The 20,262-nt window shown below is 48.2% G+C and overlaps 1 protein-coding gene across 2 annotated transcripts in view; it reads right to left on the bottom strand.

Moving 5' to 3' along the window:
* Positions 1 to 2,645: 2,645 nt before the first annotated feature.
* The window catches only part of WDR25 (WD repeat domain 25), a gene marked incomplete at its 5' end in the record, with an annotated part of 141,666 nt that continues 124,049 nt past the window's right edge, over positions 2,646 to 20,262 (bottom strand). For both annotated transcript variants that reach the window (XM_079701123.1, XM_079701124.1), the window contains 3 exons: positions 2,646 to 3,087; positions 3,659 to 3,799; positions 6,154 to 6,324. In XM_079701123.1, the coding sequence (XP_079557249.1) occupies positions 2,866 to 3,087; positions 3,659 to 3,799; positions 6,154 to 6,324 (534 nt within the window). In that variant the 3' untranslated portion in view covers positions 2,646 to 2,865. The remainder of the gene's footprint in view (positions 3,088 to 3,658; positions 3,800 to 6,153; positions 6,325 to 20,262) is intronic.

Raw genomic sequence — 20,262 nt, 5'->3', positions numbered from 1 at the left:
GTGGACTCAGCACAGGGGAGGGGCCGGGCAGCTCGGTGGACAGGGAGGTCGTCCCCTGGCCACACCCCAGCACCCACGCCAAAGCCAGTTGAGTACAGTCCGTAACTGATGCTCATTAAACAAATGAGTGGTCGTATTAACATATCACAGTGGGGAGAGCAGTCAGCAAACCACGAGATGAAATTCTCACTCAGAAGACACTCCGCATCAGGGAAGGCAGAAAAACGCCCGCTTCGGGCTGGGCCAGGAAGCAGGATGTCTGGGCCCCAGGATCTGGGGCTGGATGCAAGGTGGGGGCAAGAGAGGCGGGCGAGAGGCACCTGGGAAGGCCAGGCCCCCCTACGCCCCAGAGGAGCACAGCCTCCCCTCCCGGCCTGTGTCTGGGTTCATTCACACGTGGTCAATCCATCCGACAAATGCCTGCCAAGGGGCTGTTCAGGCTGGACCTGGGGGGGACACACCCTCATGACAATACTGTGGGGGTCCCGTCACTCTCCCCTCCAGCTGCATAGTGGCAGCTATGCCTGGCCAGGGACCCCTGGTCTGGGGCGGGCATGTGACACAAGCCAGCCAGTCAGAGGCCTTCCCTGAGACTTGTCAGCTGGGAGTAGCTCACTGGGGGCTTCTGCCGTGAGGGTGGGCCAGAGCTGGCCGGAGAGGGTCTCGCCAGACCAGGTCTGAGGAGGAACCCAACTGCGCCCTCTGGCCTGAACTGGCTCAACTCCTGCGCCAGGGGCTGGGCTGACACCTATGCTAATATTATCGCTAATACCGATACCCCCACTGCTGGCTCCCGAGCGCCTGCTGCATACACGGCCTGCCGAGAGCCATCGCACCCAACCTCATGAATCCCCACAAGCTGCGTACTGTGAGTTCTCATCTACAGCAGGGGACACTGAGGCACAGGGCAGCTCAGCACTGGCTGTGACCGCGCAATAGCGAAAGGGGGTGATGGGGCTGAAGTCCACGGCCGTCTGATCCCAAAGCCCACATCCTGTGGGCAGGTCTTACCTGCAGTTATTCACAGAATGCCTCCCGCACGCGAGGGCCAGGGATGCAGCCGGGAGCAGGGCCCTGCGAGCCCGGGAAGTTTGCACTGCGCTGAGCATGCACGCTGGGAGGCAGCATCAGCAGGGGACAGGGCTCAGGGCGCCTGTTACGCTCGGAGCCCTGAAGGAGCGGGGTGAGGGGTGCGGGGGGAAGAGGGGCCCAGCCCAGGGGGCAGTGGGAGGCAGCTGTAACCTGGGAAGGCTTCACAGAGGAAGTGACCCCAGGGCGGCCTTCACAGGTCACAGAGCTCCCCACTCAGAGCAGGTGAAGCCACCTGGGGGCGTGAGGGGTGAGGCAGGAGCGTCCACTGCCTGCCCGGGCTCTGAGTGGATGCACGCCCAGCCTCCCCTCTGCTCAGGCTGGGCAGCCCCCCGTGCGGGCCTCCACTTCTGCCAGGGCTGAGCGTGGGGTGCGGTTATCTTTCCCTCCACACCAGAGAAGTCATTCTTGAGCCTTCTTGAGCCTTGAGCCATTCTGGAGCCATTCTTCACCTCCCTGGTGTGAGGGACACCCGGGATCCTGTGCTCGCCACCCACCCACGCGCTTGGCTCTGGCCTCTCCAGCCCAGCTCGGGGACGCAGCATCCGCTCGACACCCACTGCAGGCCAGGCTTCGTGCTGACTGCAGGGGACGAGGACGAAGGACAGAAAAGGGGTCGGCCCCCAGGATGAGTCCCGCCTCAGGGCCTTTGCACTGCCCTTCCCTCTGCTTGTGGACCCCAAGATTCCCAAGGGCCCGGGGGTGAGTCAGACACACTGAAATCAATGTTTACCACCAGCCCCAGCAAGCCCCAGAGCCCCTCCCAATCTGCCCAGTCCCCCTCCCCAGACTGGAGCTCCCAGTGTGCTGACACCCACCACACACTTGACCTTCTTGGACCCTCACAGCAAGCCTGCAGGCTGGGGAGTCTGACACCACTTTACAGAGGGGGGAACTGAGGCTCCGAGAGGAAATATGACTTGGTCTCAGCTACACTGACAGCAGAGCCGGGCCTGGAGCCCAGGTTCTGGAGAGGCCAGGCCGGGCACCACCTGCTCCTGTGGCCTCCTCCTGAGGTCCCCTGTGTTTTCTCGCTGGCCCCCTGCCGGGGACACCCTCCTCACAGGCTCATGGTCTGCTCCCTCCAGGGAGACTTCCACGGCTCCAGGGACGCCCCTGTCCTCAGACGTGCACCTTCGGTCCCCACCCTCACCCATCGGTGGATCTGTGGGCTCCCGGGGCTTAGGGTTCCTTGAGGCTCCTCAAGGGCCCTTTGCTTCTCCACATTGCTCCCTCCCCCGGGGCAGATGCACTCCCGTGGGCAGCACGCACACCCGACAGGCAGTGGGCAAGGAGAAGTGCAGATGGCCCAGGGCTCGGGCAAACCCGGGGGCCCCGCTGGCCACGCTTTGGGGGAGGGAGAGGGCGGCCCGCGCCTGAGCAGGCCCTGGGAGACCGGGGGGCGGGCAGACCTGGACCCAGAGCCCCCGGGGGCTACCCCCCATCCAGCTCCCACCCCAGTTTTTGTCTCCAAGCTCCAGCAGGCCTGCGAGTGGGGAGCCGATACATATTTGTCGCTGAAATAACAAGAAATAGCAAAACACTCACGTTTATTGATCACCACCAGCACCGTGCCAGGTGCTTTTGCTAATGTAGTCCTCAGAACCCCGAGACGCACGGATTTTTGTCCCCATTTTACAGATGAGGACACTGAGGCTCAGAGGGTGGAGAAGGCAGCGCCCACCCGAGCCTGACCCCGAAGCCAACCTCAGATCCTCCTCATCACACACACCCACCCACCCCGGCCGGTGTCTGGAAGGTTCCGCGCTGGGAGGCTCAGTGCCAGATCTTAACGTCGCCCTCCCAGGAGCAGGTGGCGAGGACGGAGGGCAGCACGGGGTGGAAGGTGGTGCCCACACAGGCCTGCGTGTGCCCGTGCAGCGTGCGGGCGCGGCTGGCGGTGCGGAAGCTGTACACCAGGACCCGGCCGTCGGCGCTGCCCGTCAGCAGCAGGTCACCGTCTGGAGAGCACTCGCAGCCCACCGAGTAGCCTTCCACCTGCAGAGGGTGACGCGGGGTGAGCAGGCCACGCGGCACAGGGCGCACGGCCTCGCCTGCGCCTCCCACAGGGGAGCGGGCCGGGGCCCAGAGCCGGCCAGGAGCAGGGCTGGGCCTCACACCCAGCGGCCGAGCTCCTGCCCTGAGGCCCGGGCCCCGGCATCGGCCTGTGTCACAAGGCTGGTTTAGTGTAATCCAGACAGCCCAGCTCTAGCACAGCTGGTGGCGTCTGGCCTCAGCGCCAGGCGCTGGGTCCCCACTGGCTCTGTCCCATGAGGCAGCCCTCAGCAGGGAAAGGGGGAGATGGAGAAACAGCCCCACACCCGTCCCGTCCTGAGCCCCTCCCCAAGCCCCGTGACCTGTCCACGTGAGCCGACAGATCAATGAAACTGTCCCTGCCCAGATGTGGCCCGGGGCCTAGAGTGGACACCAGGCCACGTGGCATGGGGTCACCTGGGAAACAGAAAACACAAATTGCCTGGACAGAGGGTCCATGCCCTCAGGGGCCGCAAGCCCCTTGCTGGCGTTGTCAGCGGGACAACTTTCCACCTTGGGGACGGGGACGAGGTACCTTGTGCCCTTCGTAGCGCCGCCTTCTGCTCATCCGGTAGGGCCACACGGCAGAGAAGAGGGCCAGGTAGTTGCCGTTGGTCTGTGCCAGGAACACAGGCTCCCTCGGGTGCAGGGTGAGGCTGGGGCAGGTGTACCTCTCCTGAGAACAGCAGGGCCACAGAGAGGCTGGAGGAGGTTCCCACCTGGGCTCCTGCCTCTGACGGACTCACCCCCCAAACTCTGCCTGTGGGGCCTCGGGCCCTCTGCCCAGACCTTGGCTTAGGGGTCTGTGTGAATTTCCTGCTGCTGCTGTAACAAAATGCCTCCAATTTCGTGGCTTAAAGCAACACACATTTATTATCTTACAGTTCTGGAGATCAGAAGTCCGAAACGGTCTCTCTGGGCTAACTAAACTCAAGATGCCAGCAGGGCTTTTTTCCTTCTGGAGTCTTTAGGAGGGAATCTGTTCCCTTGTCTTTTCCGGCTTCTAGGGGCCCCCTGCACTCCTTGGCTCATGGCCTTTGGAGTAGACTGAAAAATGCCCCACCAGATACTTCCATGTCCTAATTCCTGGGACCTGTGAATGTCACCTTATATGCCCCCCGCCAAAAAAAGGTGGTGGGAGCTTGCAGATATAATTAACTAAGGATCTTGAGATGAGGAGATTATCGTGTATTACTGCCCTAAATGCAATCACACGCACACTTATAAAGGGGAAGCAGAGGAGATGAGACACACAGAGCAGGCGACGTGCAGACGGAGCAGAGAGAGACCTGAAGATGCTGCCATGGAGACTGGAGTGATGCAGCCACAAGCCGAGTATCACCAGAAGCTGGAAGAAGCAAGGGACAGATGCTCCCCCGAGCCTCCAAGGGGAGCGGGTCCTGACAACATCTAGATTTCAGCCCCGTGATACTTTTTACAAACTTCTGGCCTCCGTCACTGAAAGAATACGTTTCTATTGATTTAAGCCACCAGGTTGATGGTAATTTGTAATTTGTTACACAGCGATAGAAAATGAATCCACACGCCCATCTCCCCACCTCCACAGTGAGCCGTCAAGGGTCCCCGGCCCAGCCCAGGGTCCCGCGCAGCCAGAACACATCGTAAGTGAGAAGGTGACTGGCCAAGCGGGGAGGTAAACGCCTGCACAAGGGATTCCAAACAGGAGGGGAAATCTCACTGTTTAACAGGCTCGGTCACACAGAAACACCCCTAAAAGCTCCCTTCTCCATCGTACACCTGTTCCGTGTTCTAAGTGATGTCCTGAAGCCACAGCCTCTAAATGAGCCCAAATTCAGAGGGTGACGTCAGGAGCAGTTGGGACCATGGCTGCTGACTAATGTGCTGTCAGAGGCACACGGTAACCTGATAATGAGCTCCTGGTGTGATGCTACCAGGCAGAGTGCCTGCTTGCCTGCACAGAAGGTGAGGAGGTGTGACCCTAGGAGGGCTGGTGGCTCAGGCACACAGCACTTTCTCTACCTCACTTGCTTCCCTGGCCTCTGCAGGGCCGTCAGAGGCAGGATGCCCCGATGGCTAGACATGCCCCTCCAGGCCCTCCCAGGGCTTATCTTTCTCAGTGGGTTGCACTAGAACCCTGAAGTGAAGGTCTACAGGCAGGTTGGCTCAGGGTCACTTAGAATCCTCTAAGAACAAGGGAAAAAGCAGGAGAGGAAGATGGTGTATATATACCTGACATATATTGTTAAATTCAGGGTGGCAGCACCAAAGAGATTAGCCATAGCTAATTTGAAATCTTAAAAGACGATGGTGGGTGGTGATAGTGATGTCGGTGATGGCAGTGATGATGATGATGGTGGTGAGGGTGTTGGAGATGGTAATAGAGGTGCTGGTGATGAGAGGTGGTGCATTTTATGGAGAACTCCCTGTGCCTGGCACTGTGCTAGATTCTTTATAAGTATTTATGTCTTTTAGTTCTCAAAACCACTCTATGAGGCAAGAAACATTCTCACCCTCAGTTTATGAAGAGAAAAATGAGAATCAAAGAGGGTAAATAATGGGCCCAGGCCCTCTGCTTGTAAGTGGTGAATGCAGGATTTTAATGCAGGTGGTCTACCTTTGGGGTCCCTGCTTGAACCCTTGAGTCACAGCCCCTGCCAAAACCACTGAGCCAGGGCAAGGTGGAACCCTGCAGGCTGGCTGGGGTGGTGGAGGGAGGGTAGGGGTGTCTCGGGGGTGCATCTGCATTCCGGTGGATCTGGACCGGGCCGCCCCTCCACACGCTTACCGCGGGGCCAGGCTGTGCTGGGCGGAGGACGAGTGTGAGGACCGTTAGGCAGTCACTCCGATCTGGGAGCCAGTGGAAGGTTCTCTGGGCGGCCTGGACCTGCACTTTGCCTTCCCCGACCCTACAGGTTTCAAGCAGCCCATCTGTCTCCAAGGGTCCTGTCTGCTGAACCATCTCCGCAGAAGTGACCTGGGGCCCCAGACAGCCTGGGACTACACGGATGCACCCTGAAACTGAAAGCAATGCCAAACAGGGTTTCTCACGTGGAAAATCTGGTTGGAGATCTTGGCGGAGCTCCGGAAATCCCAGGCAATAATGGTGCGGTCGGCAGAGTCCCGGCTCGAAGCATCGGTGCTGCTCAGAAACTCGGAGCCTTCCCGGAGGAAGAGGATGTCCAGGGTCTGCTGGATGGTGGCCTTGTAGCTTCTCACCACCTGCAAGAGCGGGCACCTGTCATGCCGGTGGGCCCCAGGGCAGGTGCCCACAGACAGGGACAAGGAGGGCCACCGAGTACCCTGAGGGCTGGAGAGTTTGGAGAGGCTGGTGCTGGAAAACACGCCCCCAGGCTGAGGAGCCCAAGCGTGGAGGTGGGGCTGCTGCGGGGTGACCTCAGGACCTGCCCCGTGATACCTCCACAGCGGACAGTCCTCCGCGTCCCACGGCCTCCCCACACCCACTGGCGCGTGGGCCCAGGGAGGCATGAAGATCTCCCCAGTCAGACTGGCCCCCTGGAGAGCAGCGGGGGCCCAACGAAGGAGAGCTTAGGGAAGGGCCCACGCCTAGCCAAGGGCACCTAAAGACACCAGTGATGCCCATCAATACCAGGGCCATACTCTGTGCGAGCGTCTTGCTTCTGAAGAGGTCACGTAATTCACAGCTTTCAAAGCCTCAGCCTAACGTCCCTGGAGTGGTAAGCGCCTCACGGGAGCCAGTGTTCTCGAGTCCACGGAGCCGGAACCGCAGCACGTACGGTAGCTTTAAAGACACTCTTACTTTCTTACATCATCACCAACATTCCACAGCCTCCTGTCTCTAAACTAACACAATCAAGCGTCAAGCTGTTGTTCCGCTTCCTTCAGGGCGTTTTCTCACATGAACCTTCCAGCCTACAGCAACTGGGCTGGGCAGGGTCAGGGTGGAGGTCCCAGCACCCGGACTAACACGTACCTCCATGCAGTAAACTCCTGGGTGACACTTTAAATTGCAATAGTGAGCAACCGGGCCGCGGGCACAGTGCCTCAGGCCCGCCTGCAGGGCCTGGCGGCCTGTTTACCAGCTCCCAGGGCGCCACCATGTGGCCACAGCATAAACACAGCTCTCCGGCACCTCAGCAGCCGGCCGTGAAACGAGCGGTCTTCACACTTACTTAAAAACTGGAGTTTAGGAACTTCCCTTGTGGCGCAGTGGTTAAGAATCCACCTACCAAGGCAGGGGACGTAGGTTCGAGCCCTGGTCCCTGAAGATCCCACATGCCGCAGAGCAACTAAGCCCATGCGCCACAGCTACTGAAACCTGCGGCGCCTAGAGCCCGTGCTCTGCAGCAAGAGAAGCCACCGCAGTGAGAAGCCCATGCACCTCAGGGAAGAGTAGCCCCTGCTCATCTCAACTAGAGAAAGCCCACGCGCAGCAACGAAAACCCAAAGCAGCCAAAAATAAGTTAATTAATTAATATAATTTAAAATAGTAAATAAATAAAATAAAAACTGGAGTTTACAAACTTACAAATGTTTCAGACCTAGATTTTCTATCGTCCTCTTTCAAATATATATAAGTCAAATTCACATTAAATGCAGCACTCCATAAATCCAATTTAGACAGAGGGGTATCTTGAGACCCATTCTCCAGATGAGGAACACTGAGGCTCAGAGAGATGCAGGGATTTGCTCCAGGGCGCAGGGCCAGGGTGTGGTGCTTCTCTGGGGCCCACATCCCCATCTCCTGCTGGCCAAGTCCTGCCTCAGTAAACGCTGGAACAAATTCCTGGGGGAGGGTGGGGAACAAACGATTACCTTCTCTGAGGCTCTCCAGATGCAGCCCTCAGCTAGGGCGATTTCAGGGTGGGCCCCCTGGGGCCTGAGGGGTAGTCCAGGGGAAGGAAAGTGAGGGCAGCCCTGCAGGCCTCTGAACACTGGCCAGCCTGCACAGCTGCTCCCCAGGCAGCGTGGAACTGGCCACCTCCCTCCCTCCCTTCCTCTCCCACTCTGTGCGCCAGGATCCCACATGCCCGCTCTGCCCTCCCAGGTAGCCATGAGTCCCCTGGAGTGTGGACTGGAAGGAAAGCTCCAGACCCCCGGCCAGGAGGGGCACAGGAGCTGTGCTGCTGGCAGATGCTCTGGCCTGCCGAGTCTGGAGCTGGGGCCGCGGTCTAGGGCCTGGGAGGGGACGTGGACCCCCAGAGTCCCCAGCATGTGCTCTGATAAGTGCACAACATCCTGACTCAAAGGACAGCGCCATCCCAGGGCAGGGTCTGGAATCTGCTCTGGTGGGAAGAGAAGGGAGGGGAGGGAGCAAGGCCCGGCATCGTGGCTCCAGATCCATCCCCTCCTCCCGTCCTCAGCGCCACGGTCACCTCTGACTCACACCACCCTCTCCAGCAGCAGCCCCAGGCCTCCATCTGCCAAGGCCACGTGGGGCCTGAAGGCCTTCCTGCCGCCTTTCCCGACGCCCTCCCCATCACCACAGTCCAGGCGAGGAGCAGGGAATCAAGGATGGCAGGGGCAGCAAGTGCCGGGAGAGGAATAAGTCCGGCCCAACTCACGTCCCTAGATGTGGCCTGTGCACTGAGGCGCGTCTCCTCCCGGGCGGCGGGGACACAGCCCCAAGAGCCCATAGGGAATGGCTGCCGATGGGCAGGACCGTGACATCCGTGGGCACCTGAGCCCTCTCCAGCGGCGGCACCTGGATCCCCACACGCACTCGGGAAACACACTGACCCAGGAAAGCCTGGAGGAAGAGGAGGGCCCGTTGAGTTCCAGCCACAGGCCGGGGGTTTCACAGAAATCATCTCCTGATGGCAGCAGGAGGAAGCTGCTCCCAGAGGGCAGTGCAAAGGCCCAGAGAAGCGATGTGCCAGGGGTCCTCGGCCTGTCCCCGGCAGAACTACCCACGTGCCCACCAACACCCCACCTGCCTTTTCCAGGAGAACGAAAACCCTTGTTCTGTACACTTCCTGAGAATGGATGGAAATGGCCCAATTCATTAGGGCGTCGTAAAATCGAATGGCCGGGAAACAAGCCGTGTTACGGGAGATCCCTGCCAATAGCGCGGCTGTAAGTGGAAGGCTGACCTTTGAAGTGATTGCCGCTGAACATGATTTACTGGCCTTCACAACTGCTGCTGCCCCGGGAAAGAGCACAGGAGCCATTTGTGTGTCTAGCTGGTGGGTTTTATGGCAACCTTAATTACACCGACAGCTGGTACGTCCCATCCCAGGGGCGTGGGATGGCGCTACACGGGCCTAACTAGCTGGATCCAGAGGGAACCTCACTCAGACTCTCTGGCAACCAGGGCCTCTGTCGGCAGACAGTTGTAGACACTTGGCCAAAAGTCTACAGCTTTGGGAAAAATGGAAGACGTGATCAAGACACATTCAGGTGTGATGAAAATCACCTAATATCCTTAAAATCTTGTCTGCTTGGCCCACCAAACAGACCTGGGTAACTCTGGGCTGCTCTGGATTCATCCGAAGGCTCACCTTTCCCTTCCCCGGGCCGTGCCACTTCCCAGGTGCGCGGGGTTAGGGGGCAGCCTCCGGTTCTGGCCCGCTGCTGACTCACTGTGTGCCTGGGGCGTCCCCACCCGCTCCGCGGCTGGTTTTGAGTCATCACCACCAGGAGCCTGAACTGGACAACAAGCCAGCCTCTCACGTCTATGCGCTGCTGGACCCCAGAAAGAGGGAGGGCTGGGGGCCCAGCTCCCCCTCCCCTCCATCCCGGCCAGTCCTCTGCACCCAAGCCTGGAGGGAAAGTGAGGGAGACACTGCTCTGGGCCCCCCAGGATGGCCAAGGCCACCTGCCTGCCCTACAGGACTGTGAGTTCCTGGGGACAGACGCCTGTCACATTTCTGGGGCACCCTGGGCCAGGACTGGGTCTGCACACTGCAGGCATTAGTAAGTTGTGCTGAATTAAGGGCTGGATAAGTGAATGAGCAGATAAACAAACGGACGGACGAACGAAAGGACAACTTGAAAGGTCTCTGGCTGCCAGTAACAGGCGGGCCCTTGGGGCTGAGGAAATGCACGTGGACCTGCTGCCACCGGCTCCAGCAGGCGCCCTGGGAGATGATGTTCATTCACAGGGCCCTCCATGGCCCTCGGCGTGGAGACAAGGACACCTCATCCGCCAAGGACCTCCAAGACCGTGGAGGGGGGAGGGGAGGGAAGGGAAGGGCTCAGTGCATGCATGCCACCACCAGACGTCGGAGGCTGGAGGGCCAAGCTCTCAGGCAGACACCCGGGTATCTGAGCCTGATGGCCTATCACTGGCTGCGCGCCGCTGGGCAGGCAGCTCACCTCGCAGCGCTTCAGTCTCCACACCTATAAGGTGGGGCTAATAGCAGGACCTACAGCTTGGGCGTGAAGGACGGTGACAGGCCTGGCCAAGCGGCCAACACACAGCAGATGCTCATAAACCTCTTCCCAGGCTGGCCAGAGCTAGTTTCTGGGAGTCCTTGGGCAAGTCCCTTCTCCCCAAATTTCAATTCCTTCACCTTGAATATACTGGTCTCTTCAAATTCTAAGATGCAAGGAGTCTCTGCACAATGGCATACTGGAGAGGTGAGTAAAGAGCCCCTTTCTACGGTTTACAATCACAAAAGTAGGGCTTCCCTGGTGGCGCAGTGGTTGAGAGACCGCCTGCCAATGCAGGGGACACGGGTTCGTGCCCCGGTCTGGGAAGATCCCACATGCTGCGGAGCGGCTGGGCCCATGAGTCGTGGCCGCTAAGCCTGCGCGTCCGGAACCTGTGCTCCGCAACGGGAGAGGCCACAACAGTGAGAGGACCGCGTACGGGAAAAAAAAAAAAAAAAAAAAAAAATCACACAAGTAAAAGTAGCCAATCATGTGGGATAGTGTACACCAAAAGTGCTCTGTGGATAATTTTGTGTTAAAAAACCAGAAATTTATATTTTAAAAAAAGGAAACTATACAAACATGAAAAGAGAGTATGACTGGATTTTTCCACAATCTGAGAGTAGGGGAAACTTCCCTGGTTATCACTCCAAGGCCAGAGCAATAAGAGGAAAGATGCATAAATCTGGCTACATGAAAATAATAGTAGTAGCAATAATAATAATAAACATTATTGCACGGCATAAAAAACAGGTAAATAATTAAGAAAAATAAAAAAGACAAATGGGAGAGATATTTGCAACTTATACTAGAGGCAAAGGTCACTGTCCTTAATATACAGACAGGGTCTAAAAATCGATGAAAAAGACCAAGAGCTCTACAGAAAAATGGGCAAGAGAAGTGAATAGAGAGTTCATATGAGGGGGAATGTAACTGGCCCTTCAATCTTGCTCATAAGAAACGAAATTTTAAATTATGTGGAGATATCATTTCTTACTTGTCAGATTAGAAAAGCCACAAGTTTGACAACACACTCCGTTAGGTGGCTGTTGGGCGTTACTTACTTTGCACACTGCTGACAGAAACGCAAAATGGAACAGTCCCTATGGAGAGAATTTGGGTGACACCAAGCAAACCAGCATGTGCCTTGTTACTCGGCAATATACATAACCCAGCAACCCAACTTGTAGGAACTGATCCCAAAGTTACAGCAGCAAACACCAGAAAACATAAGCACGAGGCCACTGAAAGCAGCACTACTTGTAAAATTAAAAAAGCAGAAATAACCCAAATGTACAAGAAGGGACCAGTTAAACAGACATCAGTCCAGACACACTCTGGAATACCATGTGGGCTGCTGTAAAAAAGAGGGAGGCCCATCTCCCCGCCTGCTGTGGGCTGGCTTCCAGGAGGTATTTCTCAGTGCAAAGGCAAGTGGAGAGGAAAAGGGCGTACAGTAAATACGAGAGGTTTGTGTTTGCTTCCATAAAAACAGTAGAAAGATAAACCAGAAACTAAATAAATAAATCAGTCAGACTGCCTCTAGAGGGAAGAGGGCAGAATGGGGGAGACAGGCTAGAGGCAGGAAGTAGAGGATGTCTATAGAGGGGCAGACAGTAAATACGTTAGGGTTTGGAACCTACATTTAGTCACTGTTGCATTCTCTTCTGTGTGTGTGTGTGTGTGTGTGTGTGTGTGTGTGTGTGTGTGTGTGTGTGACAGCCATTTAAAAATGTAAACATCATTCTTAACTCAAGGACCATACAAAAACAGGCCGTAGGCCAGATTGGGCCTACGGGCTGTAGTTTTCCAATCCCTTCTCCAGAACCATGTACGTATTTTATAAAATTATACAACAAAATTAACTTAAAAAGCAGGCTCTAAAATGTGAAAGCAAAATTAAGCAAATGAAACTAAACATGTATTGAGTTGGTAGCTTAATCACACAAATGGGATTTATTTTAAGAGACATTAAAGCATAGTAGTTTAAGGCAGATCCTCAGTTGAATATACATTATGAACAGAAAACCAGTAATCTGATGGTAAACCCTAATTGGATATACCTTGTGGACAAAAAGAACTGTGAGAAATCTTCAGTTGTTTTCAGTCATTACATTGCTAGTGTCCACATACACCCAAAAAATTGTGGTCAGGAAGACAGAAATAAAATTTTTCAGTTTAAAAGAGATCAAAAACATATAAAAACAAAGAAGCGAAAGAAAAATTCTGTAATGCTAAATTTGAATTGGACAAGTCAGCATAAACAATGATATATTTTTTTCTTAACAAGAAAAACATTTCTTAGCTCTGTGCACAGAAGAAGTCTAGAAACAATGACCAACCACAACACTCAGATTCTGGTCTCCAAACCCAACTAAACCCACAAGTGACACAGATGACAGAGCAAGGCATTACAATGGTCATTACAACTATACATAACATATGTTTAAGAAGGTAGAAGGAAGACTGACCAAGGGTAGTAGAGACATGGAGGATGTATGAGCCCCTCATAGAATTTCTAGAGATGAAATGCACAATGTTTGAGGAAAAGGTATATTAGATGGGATTAACATCAGATGAGACACTGCAAAAGAGAACATTACTGAACTAGAGGACATAGCAATTGAAAATTTCAAAACATACTGGAGAGAAAAAAGACTAAATTTTTTAAATGAACAAAATCTAGTTTTAAACCAAAATGCAGCAAACCCATTATGGTCTCTCACTCTCTTTCATAAATTACAACTAAAAACTCTGGACGAAATTCAAGAAACAACTACCTGAAGATTCTGAAAAGTAAATAACAGCTGATAGGTTGAAGAGGGAAGTCAAAATTTGAAGAAAGACCCATATGACAGGTAAGGTTCTAGTTTTTTGTTTTAATTCTTACTTTGGGGGTTTGGGGGAGTTTTTTTGTCTTTTAATTCCTGATGTTGACCCACAGACAGACTGAATCAAGGAATTACATAGTAGACATGGACAGCAAAAATTCTGAAATAAATCCATCATCCTGGCCAGAGGAACAAGAAAATGGGTCCTTGCAAGCCAGAGAGTATCGGGTGAAATTTTTTAAATATCTCTTTGCTCTCCTAGCCCTGCCCTGATGCCAATCCCAACAGCTCTGGCAGTGCAGCACAAATACCTAAGAACCAGAAGGGAAAAAAACCTAAATAGAAGAACTGGGAAAAGGGAGGGAAATTCATGTTATTTTTTCCTCTATTTTCTCTGGCCAATTTGCTTTGAAAGGGATCCCGGTTATGGACACTGTGTGACAAGGGAGAAGGCTAACATTCTGAAAGAACTCCATTGCTCTGGGCAGAAGAACCAGGAAAGGAGGCCCAGGGAGCCAGGCAGCGTGGGAGAAATTCCAAAGAGGAGATAGCTGAGAAGGGAATCCTCTACTTCTGTATATAAACTGACACACATCCCAGGACAGTCCCTAAGCTACATGTGCATAGAACATGGCCAAAGGGGCACAGCTAAAGCTTTGAGAAGTGGAGTACCATATAACTGCTGCCCCAGTCTGAAACTAACCCTTTAGTGGCTCCGCATAACAAAGGTTTTGAATACAGAACTGAAAATGGAGCCCCTGACCACAGGAGAGAAGGAACTTGCAATATGAATCTAACAGGCTTGGTTGCCTGTTAAGACAAACAAATCACTACTCTCTACAGGATTTTAATAGGACCCAGGATCTTACAACATAATGTTCAAAATATGCAGGATATATTCTGAAATTACTTGACACACAAAACCCAGGAAAATGTAAACAGTACCCTTGAGAAAAGAGAAACCATAGATGCCAACCCTGAAGTGACCCAGATGTTTGACCCATATTATCAGACACATTTAAACAGCTATTAAATAATAATCCTCAATGAGATAAACACCCTTGAAATAAATGGAGAGATGATTTCAACAGAGAAACAGAAATTATATATATACTTTTAAGTAGAAATTTTAGAACTGAAGAAAATTTTTTTAATCATGGGGTAAGCACAATAACAAAATGGAAGTGACAAAAGAAAGACTTAGTGAACTTGAAAAAGGATCAATAGAAATAATTCAATCTAAAGAAAAAATAAGCAAAGACTTAGGAACCTGTGAGATAATATCAGAAGCTTAAATATTTTTGTCAATGGAGTTCCTGAAGGAGAGGGAAAAGAGAGCAGTGCAGAAAAGAAATACTGACTGAACATGTCCAAATTTGGTGAAAGGCATAAATTTAGAGTCAAGAGATTCAGCAAGCCACAAAGAGGGTAAAAATCAAAGAAATCCAAGCCCTGACACACCACAATCCAACTGCTGAAAACCTCAAAGAAAAAAATCTTGAAAGCACCTGGGGAAAAAAATGAAACTTTATATGAACAATTTAAATGCTGTGGATTTCTCATCAGAAACTATGGAGGTTAAAAGGCAGTGGGACATACTGAAAATGGTGAAAGAAAGGAGTGTCAACCCAGAATTTTATAGACAGTAAAAATATCCTTCAGGAATGAAGGTGAAATAAAGACCTTGACAGATGAAGAAAAACTAAGAGAATTTGTCATCAGCAGACCTGCTCTATTTAAAACAAGCACTAAAGGAAGTTCTTCAAGTTGAAGAGAAATAATAGCAGAGGAAAACTTGGAACTTTGGGAATGAAGGAAGAACAACAGAAATGGCATACGATTGGGCAAATATAAAAGGTCATTTTTCTCCAGTTAAATTCTTTAAAATATGCATGACTGTTGAAAACAAAAATTCTAAGTCCTTAAGACAGAAAGAAAACTATACCAGGCTTGAATCTACACAAGAGGATGAAAAGCAGCAAAAAATAGTAAATACAAAGGGAAATAAAAAATACTTTTCTATTATTAAAATACTTTTAAAATAATTTGCTGTTTCTAGCAAAAATAATAACAATGTATTGTAGGGGACTGTAATATACGTACAAGTAAAATTTATGCCAAAAATAGCACAAAGACCCTGAGGGGTAAAATTGAAAATCTGTATATTGTTCTAAGGTTCTCATACAATACAAAAAGAGTTAAGACTTGAAGGTAGACTGATGAGATAAAAATGTATATTATAAACTCTAAAGCAACCACTAAAAATAAACCACAACACAAATCCACAGATAATAAAGCAACAAAAGAGATAAGAAAAAAATCACAAAATAAAAGCTAAATTAATCTATAAGAAAAACATAAAAACAAAAAAAAGGAGGAAAATAGATGGAACAAACAAAAAACAATAGCAAGATGCTAGATTTAAACCCAGCCATATCAAAAATTACATTAAATTAAAACAGGGTAAATACACAAGTCAAAGGAAAAGATTGTTACATAGAATTGAAATGAAAGAGCAATACCGAACTAAATGCTGTCTATAAGAAACATGTTTTAAAAATAAAGACACAAATAGGTTAAAGTAAAAAGATGAAAAAGATATACCATGCTAACAGTAATCAAAATAAACCAAGAATGCCTGTTAGTAACAGACAAAGTAGATTTCACAGTAAAAAATATTTTCAGGGATGAAAAGGGTCTTTCACAATGATAAAAGAATCAATTCATCAGGATAACATAACAATCCTAAATGTTTATGCACCTGATAACAGGGCTTCAAAATAAATGAAGAGAAACTAACAGAACTTAAAAAGTAAATATGACAAATTTACGCTTATAGTCACAAATTTCAACTAGCTGCTCATAACTAACAGAACAAATAGAAATAACAGAAAGGATACAGAATACTTGAATAACACTATTAACCAACTTGAAATAATTGACATTTATAGAACATTGCACACAACACAGTAGAATACACATTGTTTCCAAATGCACACAGAACATTTACCAAAATAGACCATGTTATAGGACATCAAACAAAATTTCAATAAATTTAAAAGGATTCAAACATACAATGTATGTTTTGTGACCACAATGGAGTTAAATTAGAAATCACTAACAGGTATGTAGAAATTTCCCAAGTATTTGTAATCTAAACACTCCTAAATAATCCATGGATCAAGAAGAAATACAAAACGTAATTAGAAAGTATTTTTAACTGAATGAAAATGAAGAACAATATATCAACTGTTGTGTAATGCAGCTGCAAAACCTAGAGGAAAATTAAAAGCACTGAACGTCTATAATAGAAAAGAATAAAAATCCCAAAATAATGACCTCAACTTCCACTTTATGATGGAAAAAAAGAGATAAACCTAAGTTTTAAGCAGAAAAAAAAATGTTTAAAAGCAAAATTGATTACTTTTTAAAATAAAAGAAATAGAGAAAAATCAGGGCATCCTTGGTGGCCCAGTGGTTAAGAATACGCCTGCTAATGCAGAGGACATGGGTTCAATCCCTGGTCTGGGAAGATCCCATATGCCGCAGAGCAACAAAGCCCATGGGCCACAACTACTGAGCCTGTGCTCTAGAGCCCACGAGCCACAACTACTGAAGCCTGTGCACCTAGAGCCCGTGCTCCACAACAAGAGAAGCCACCGCAATGAGAAGCCCGTACACCACAATGAAGCGTAGCCCCTGCTCACTGCAACTAGAGAAAGCCCACATGCAGCAATGAAGACCCAACACAGCCAAAAATAAATAAATAAATTTATTTTTTAAAAAAAGAAATAGAGAAAAATCAATGATACAAAAATATATACTTAAAAAAGATCCAAAAAATTGATAAATCTCTATCCAGACTGATCAGAGGAAAAAGAGAAAAGACTCAAATTGCCAATATCAGGAATGAGGGAAATGAGGTGACATCACTACAGATTATACAGATATTTTTAAAATAATTAAAAGAGTATGAAAAACTTTATGTCAAAGAGATAACTTTGATGAAATAGATAAATTTCTTGAAGGATACAAACTACTAAAGGTCACATAAAGAGAAACAGAGAATTGGAATAACCTTATATTTACTACATAAATTTTATTTGAGGTTTCAAATCTTCCCGCAAAGAAAATTTCAGGCCAAGCCAGTCTCATCACTAGTCAATTCTAGCAAATATTTATGGAATAAATAATATCAATTATACACAAACTCTTCCAGAAAACTGAAGAGAAAGGAACACTTCCTAAATTACTTATGAGGCCAGAATTACTCTGATACCAAAACCAGACAAAGATATTATAAGAAAAATATAGATCAATACCCCTGATGAACATACTTTAAAAATTCTTAACACATTTTACCTAATAGAATCCCATAAAGATATAAAGAAGATAATGTATCATAATAAAGTGAGATTTATCCCAGTAATACAACATTGTTTTAATATTTGAAAATCTATCAAGAAATTCCACCATATTAACAAAATAAAAGAGAAAAACTACACTATCCCTTCAATAGATGTGAGAAAGGCATTTGACAAAATCCAATGTTTATTCATGATAAAAACTCTCAACAAACTAGGAATAAAAGGGGATGTCCTCAAACTGGTAGGGGCATCTACCAAAAAAACCCTACAGTTAACATCATATGTAACTATGAAAAAGAATGAAATTTTTTTTTCTAAGATTGGAAAGGCAAGCATGTCCATTCTCACCACTTCTAAGTCAACACTGTTCTAGAGGTTTGAGCCAGCGCAATAAGGTAACAGGAGGAAGGAGGAAAGAAGACATTACATCCAAGTTAGAAAAGAAGAATTAAAGCTGCCTTTATTCACAGACGACATGATCATCTTTGCAGAAATAGAACCTACAAAGCAGCAGCTAGAACTAATAAATGAGCTTACCACAGTTGCAGAATTCAAGGTAAATATACAAATATCCACTATATTTCTACATTCTAACATTGTATAACCAGAAATTGAAATTGAAAAATACTATTTACAATAGCATAAAAATATATAAATACTTTGGGATAAATCTAAACAAAAAAATGTGATGGAGTTGTACAATAAAAACTACAAAACATTGGTGAGAAAAAATAAAGGTTTAAATATATGGAGAAATATACTATGATTATGGATTGGAAGACTTGAAGTTAAGAATTCAGTGCTGACATTCACAGAAAGATAGACAAGATGAAAAGGCAGAGGGCTATGTACCAGATGAAGGAACAAGATAAAACCCCAGAAAAACAACTAAATGAAGTGGAGATAGGCAACCTTCCAGAAAAAGAATTCAGAATAATCATAGTGAAGATGATCCAGGACCTCGTAAAAAGAATGGAGGCAAAGATCGAGAAAATGCAAGAAATGTTTAACAAAGACCTAGAAGAATTAAAGAACAAACAAACAGAGATGAACAATACAATAACTGAAATGAAAAACTACACTAGAAGGGATCAATAGCAGAATAACTGAGGCAGAAGAACGGATAAGTGACCTGGAAGACAGAATGGTGGAATTCACTGCTGCAGAACAGAATAAAGAAAAAAGAATGAAAAGAAATGAAGACAGCCTAAGAGACCTCTGGGACAACATTAAACGCAACAACATTCACATTATAGGGGTCCCAGAAGGAGAAGAGACAGAGAAAGGACCAGAGAAAATATTTGAAGAGATTATAGTCGAAAACTTCCCTAACATGGGAAAGGAAATAGCCACCCAAGTCCAGGAAGCGCAGAGAGTCCCATACAGGATAAACCCAAGGAGAAACACGCCGAGACACATAAAAATCAAACTGGCAAAAATTAAAGACAAAGAAAAATTATTGAAAGCAGCAAGGGAAAAATGACAAATAACATACAAGGGAACTCCCATAAGGTTAACAGCTGATTTCTCAGCAGAAACTCTACAAGCCAGAAGGGAGTGGCATGATATACTTAAAGTGATGAAAGGGAAGAACCTACAGCCAAGATTACCCGGCAAGGATCTCATTCAGGTTCGATGGAGAAATCAAAAGCTTTACAGACAAGCAAAAGCTAAGAGAACTCAGCACCACCAAACCAGCTCTACAACAAATGCTAAAGGAACTTCTCTAAGTGGAAAACACAAGAGAAGAAAAGGAACTACAAAAACAAACCCAAAACAATTAAGAAAATGGTCATAGGAACATATATATCAATAATTACCTTAAACGCGAATGGATTAAATGCTCCAACCAAAAGACACAGGCTTGCTGAATGGATACAAAAGCAAGACCCATATATATGCTGTCTACAAGAAACCCACTTCTGACCTAGGGACACATACAGACTGAAAGTGAGGGGATGGAAAAAGATATTCCATGCAAATGGAAATCAAAAGAAAGCTGGAGTAGCAATACTCATATCAGATAAAATAGACTTTAAAATAAAGAATGTTACAAGAGACAAGGAAGGACACTACCTAATGATCAAGGGATCAATCCAAGAAGAAGATATAACAATTATAAATATATATGCACCCAACATAGGAGCACCTCAATACATAAGGTAACTGCTCACAGCTATAAAAGAGGAAATCGACAGTAACACAATAATAGTGGGGTACTTTAACACCTCACTTTCACCAATGGACAGATCATCCAAAATGAAAATAAATAAGGAAACAGAAGCTTTAAATGACACAATAGATCAGATAGATTTAATTGATATTTATAGGACATTCCATCCAATAACAGCAGATTACACTTTCTTCTCAAGTGTGCATGGAACATTCTCCAGGATAGATCACATCTTGGGTCACAAATCAAGCTTCAGTAAATTTTAAAAAACTGAAATCATATCAAGCACCTTTTCTGACCACAATGCTATGAGATTAGAAATGAATTACAAGGAAAAAAACCTAAAAAACACAAACACATGGAGGCTAAACAATACGTTACTAAATAACCAAGAGATCACTGAAGAAATCAAAAAATACCTAGAGACAAATGA

The sequence above is a fragment of the Hyperoodon ampullatus genome (genome assembly GCF_949752795.1).
Source record: "Hyperoodon ampullatus genome assembly, chromosome: 3".
Taxonomy (NCBI): Eukaryota; Metazoa; Chordata; class Mammalia; order Artiodactyla; family Ziphiidae; genus Hyperoodon; species Hyperoodon ampullatus.
This window is presented reverse-complemented; position numbering and strand designations above follow the sequence as displayed.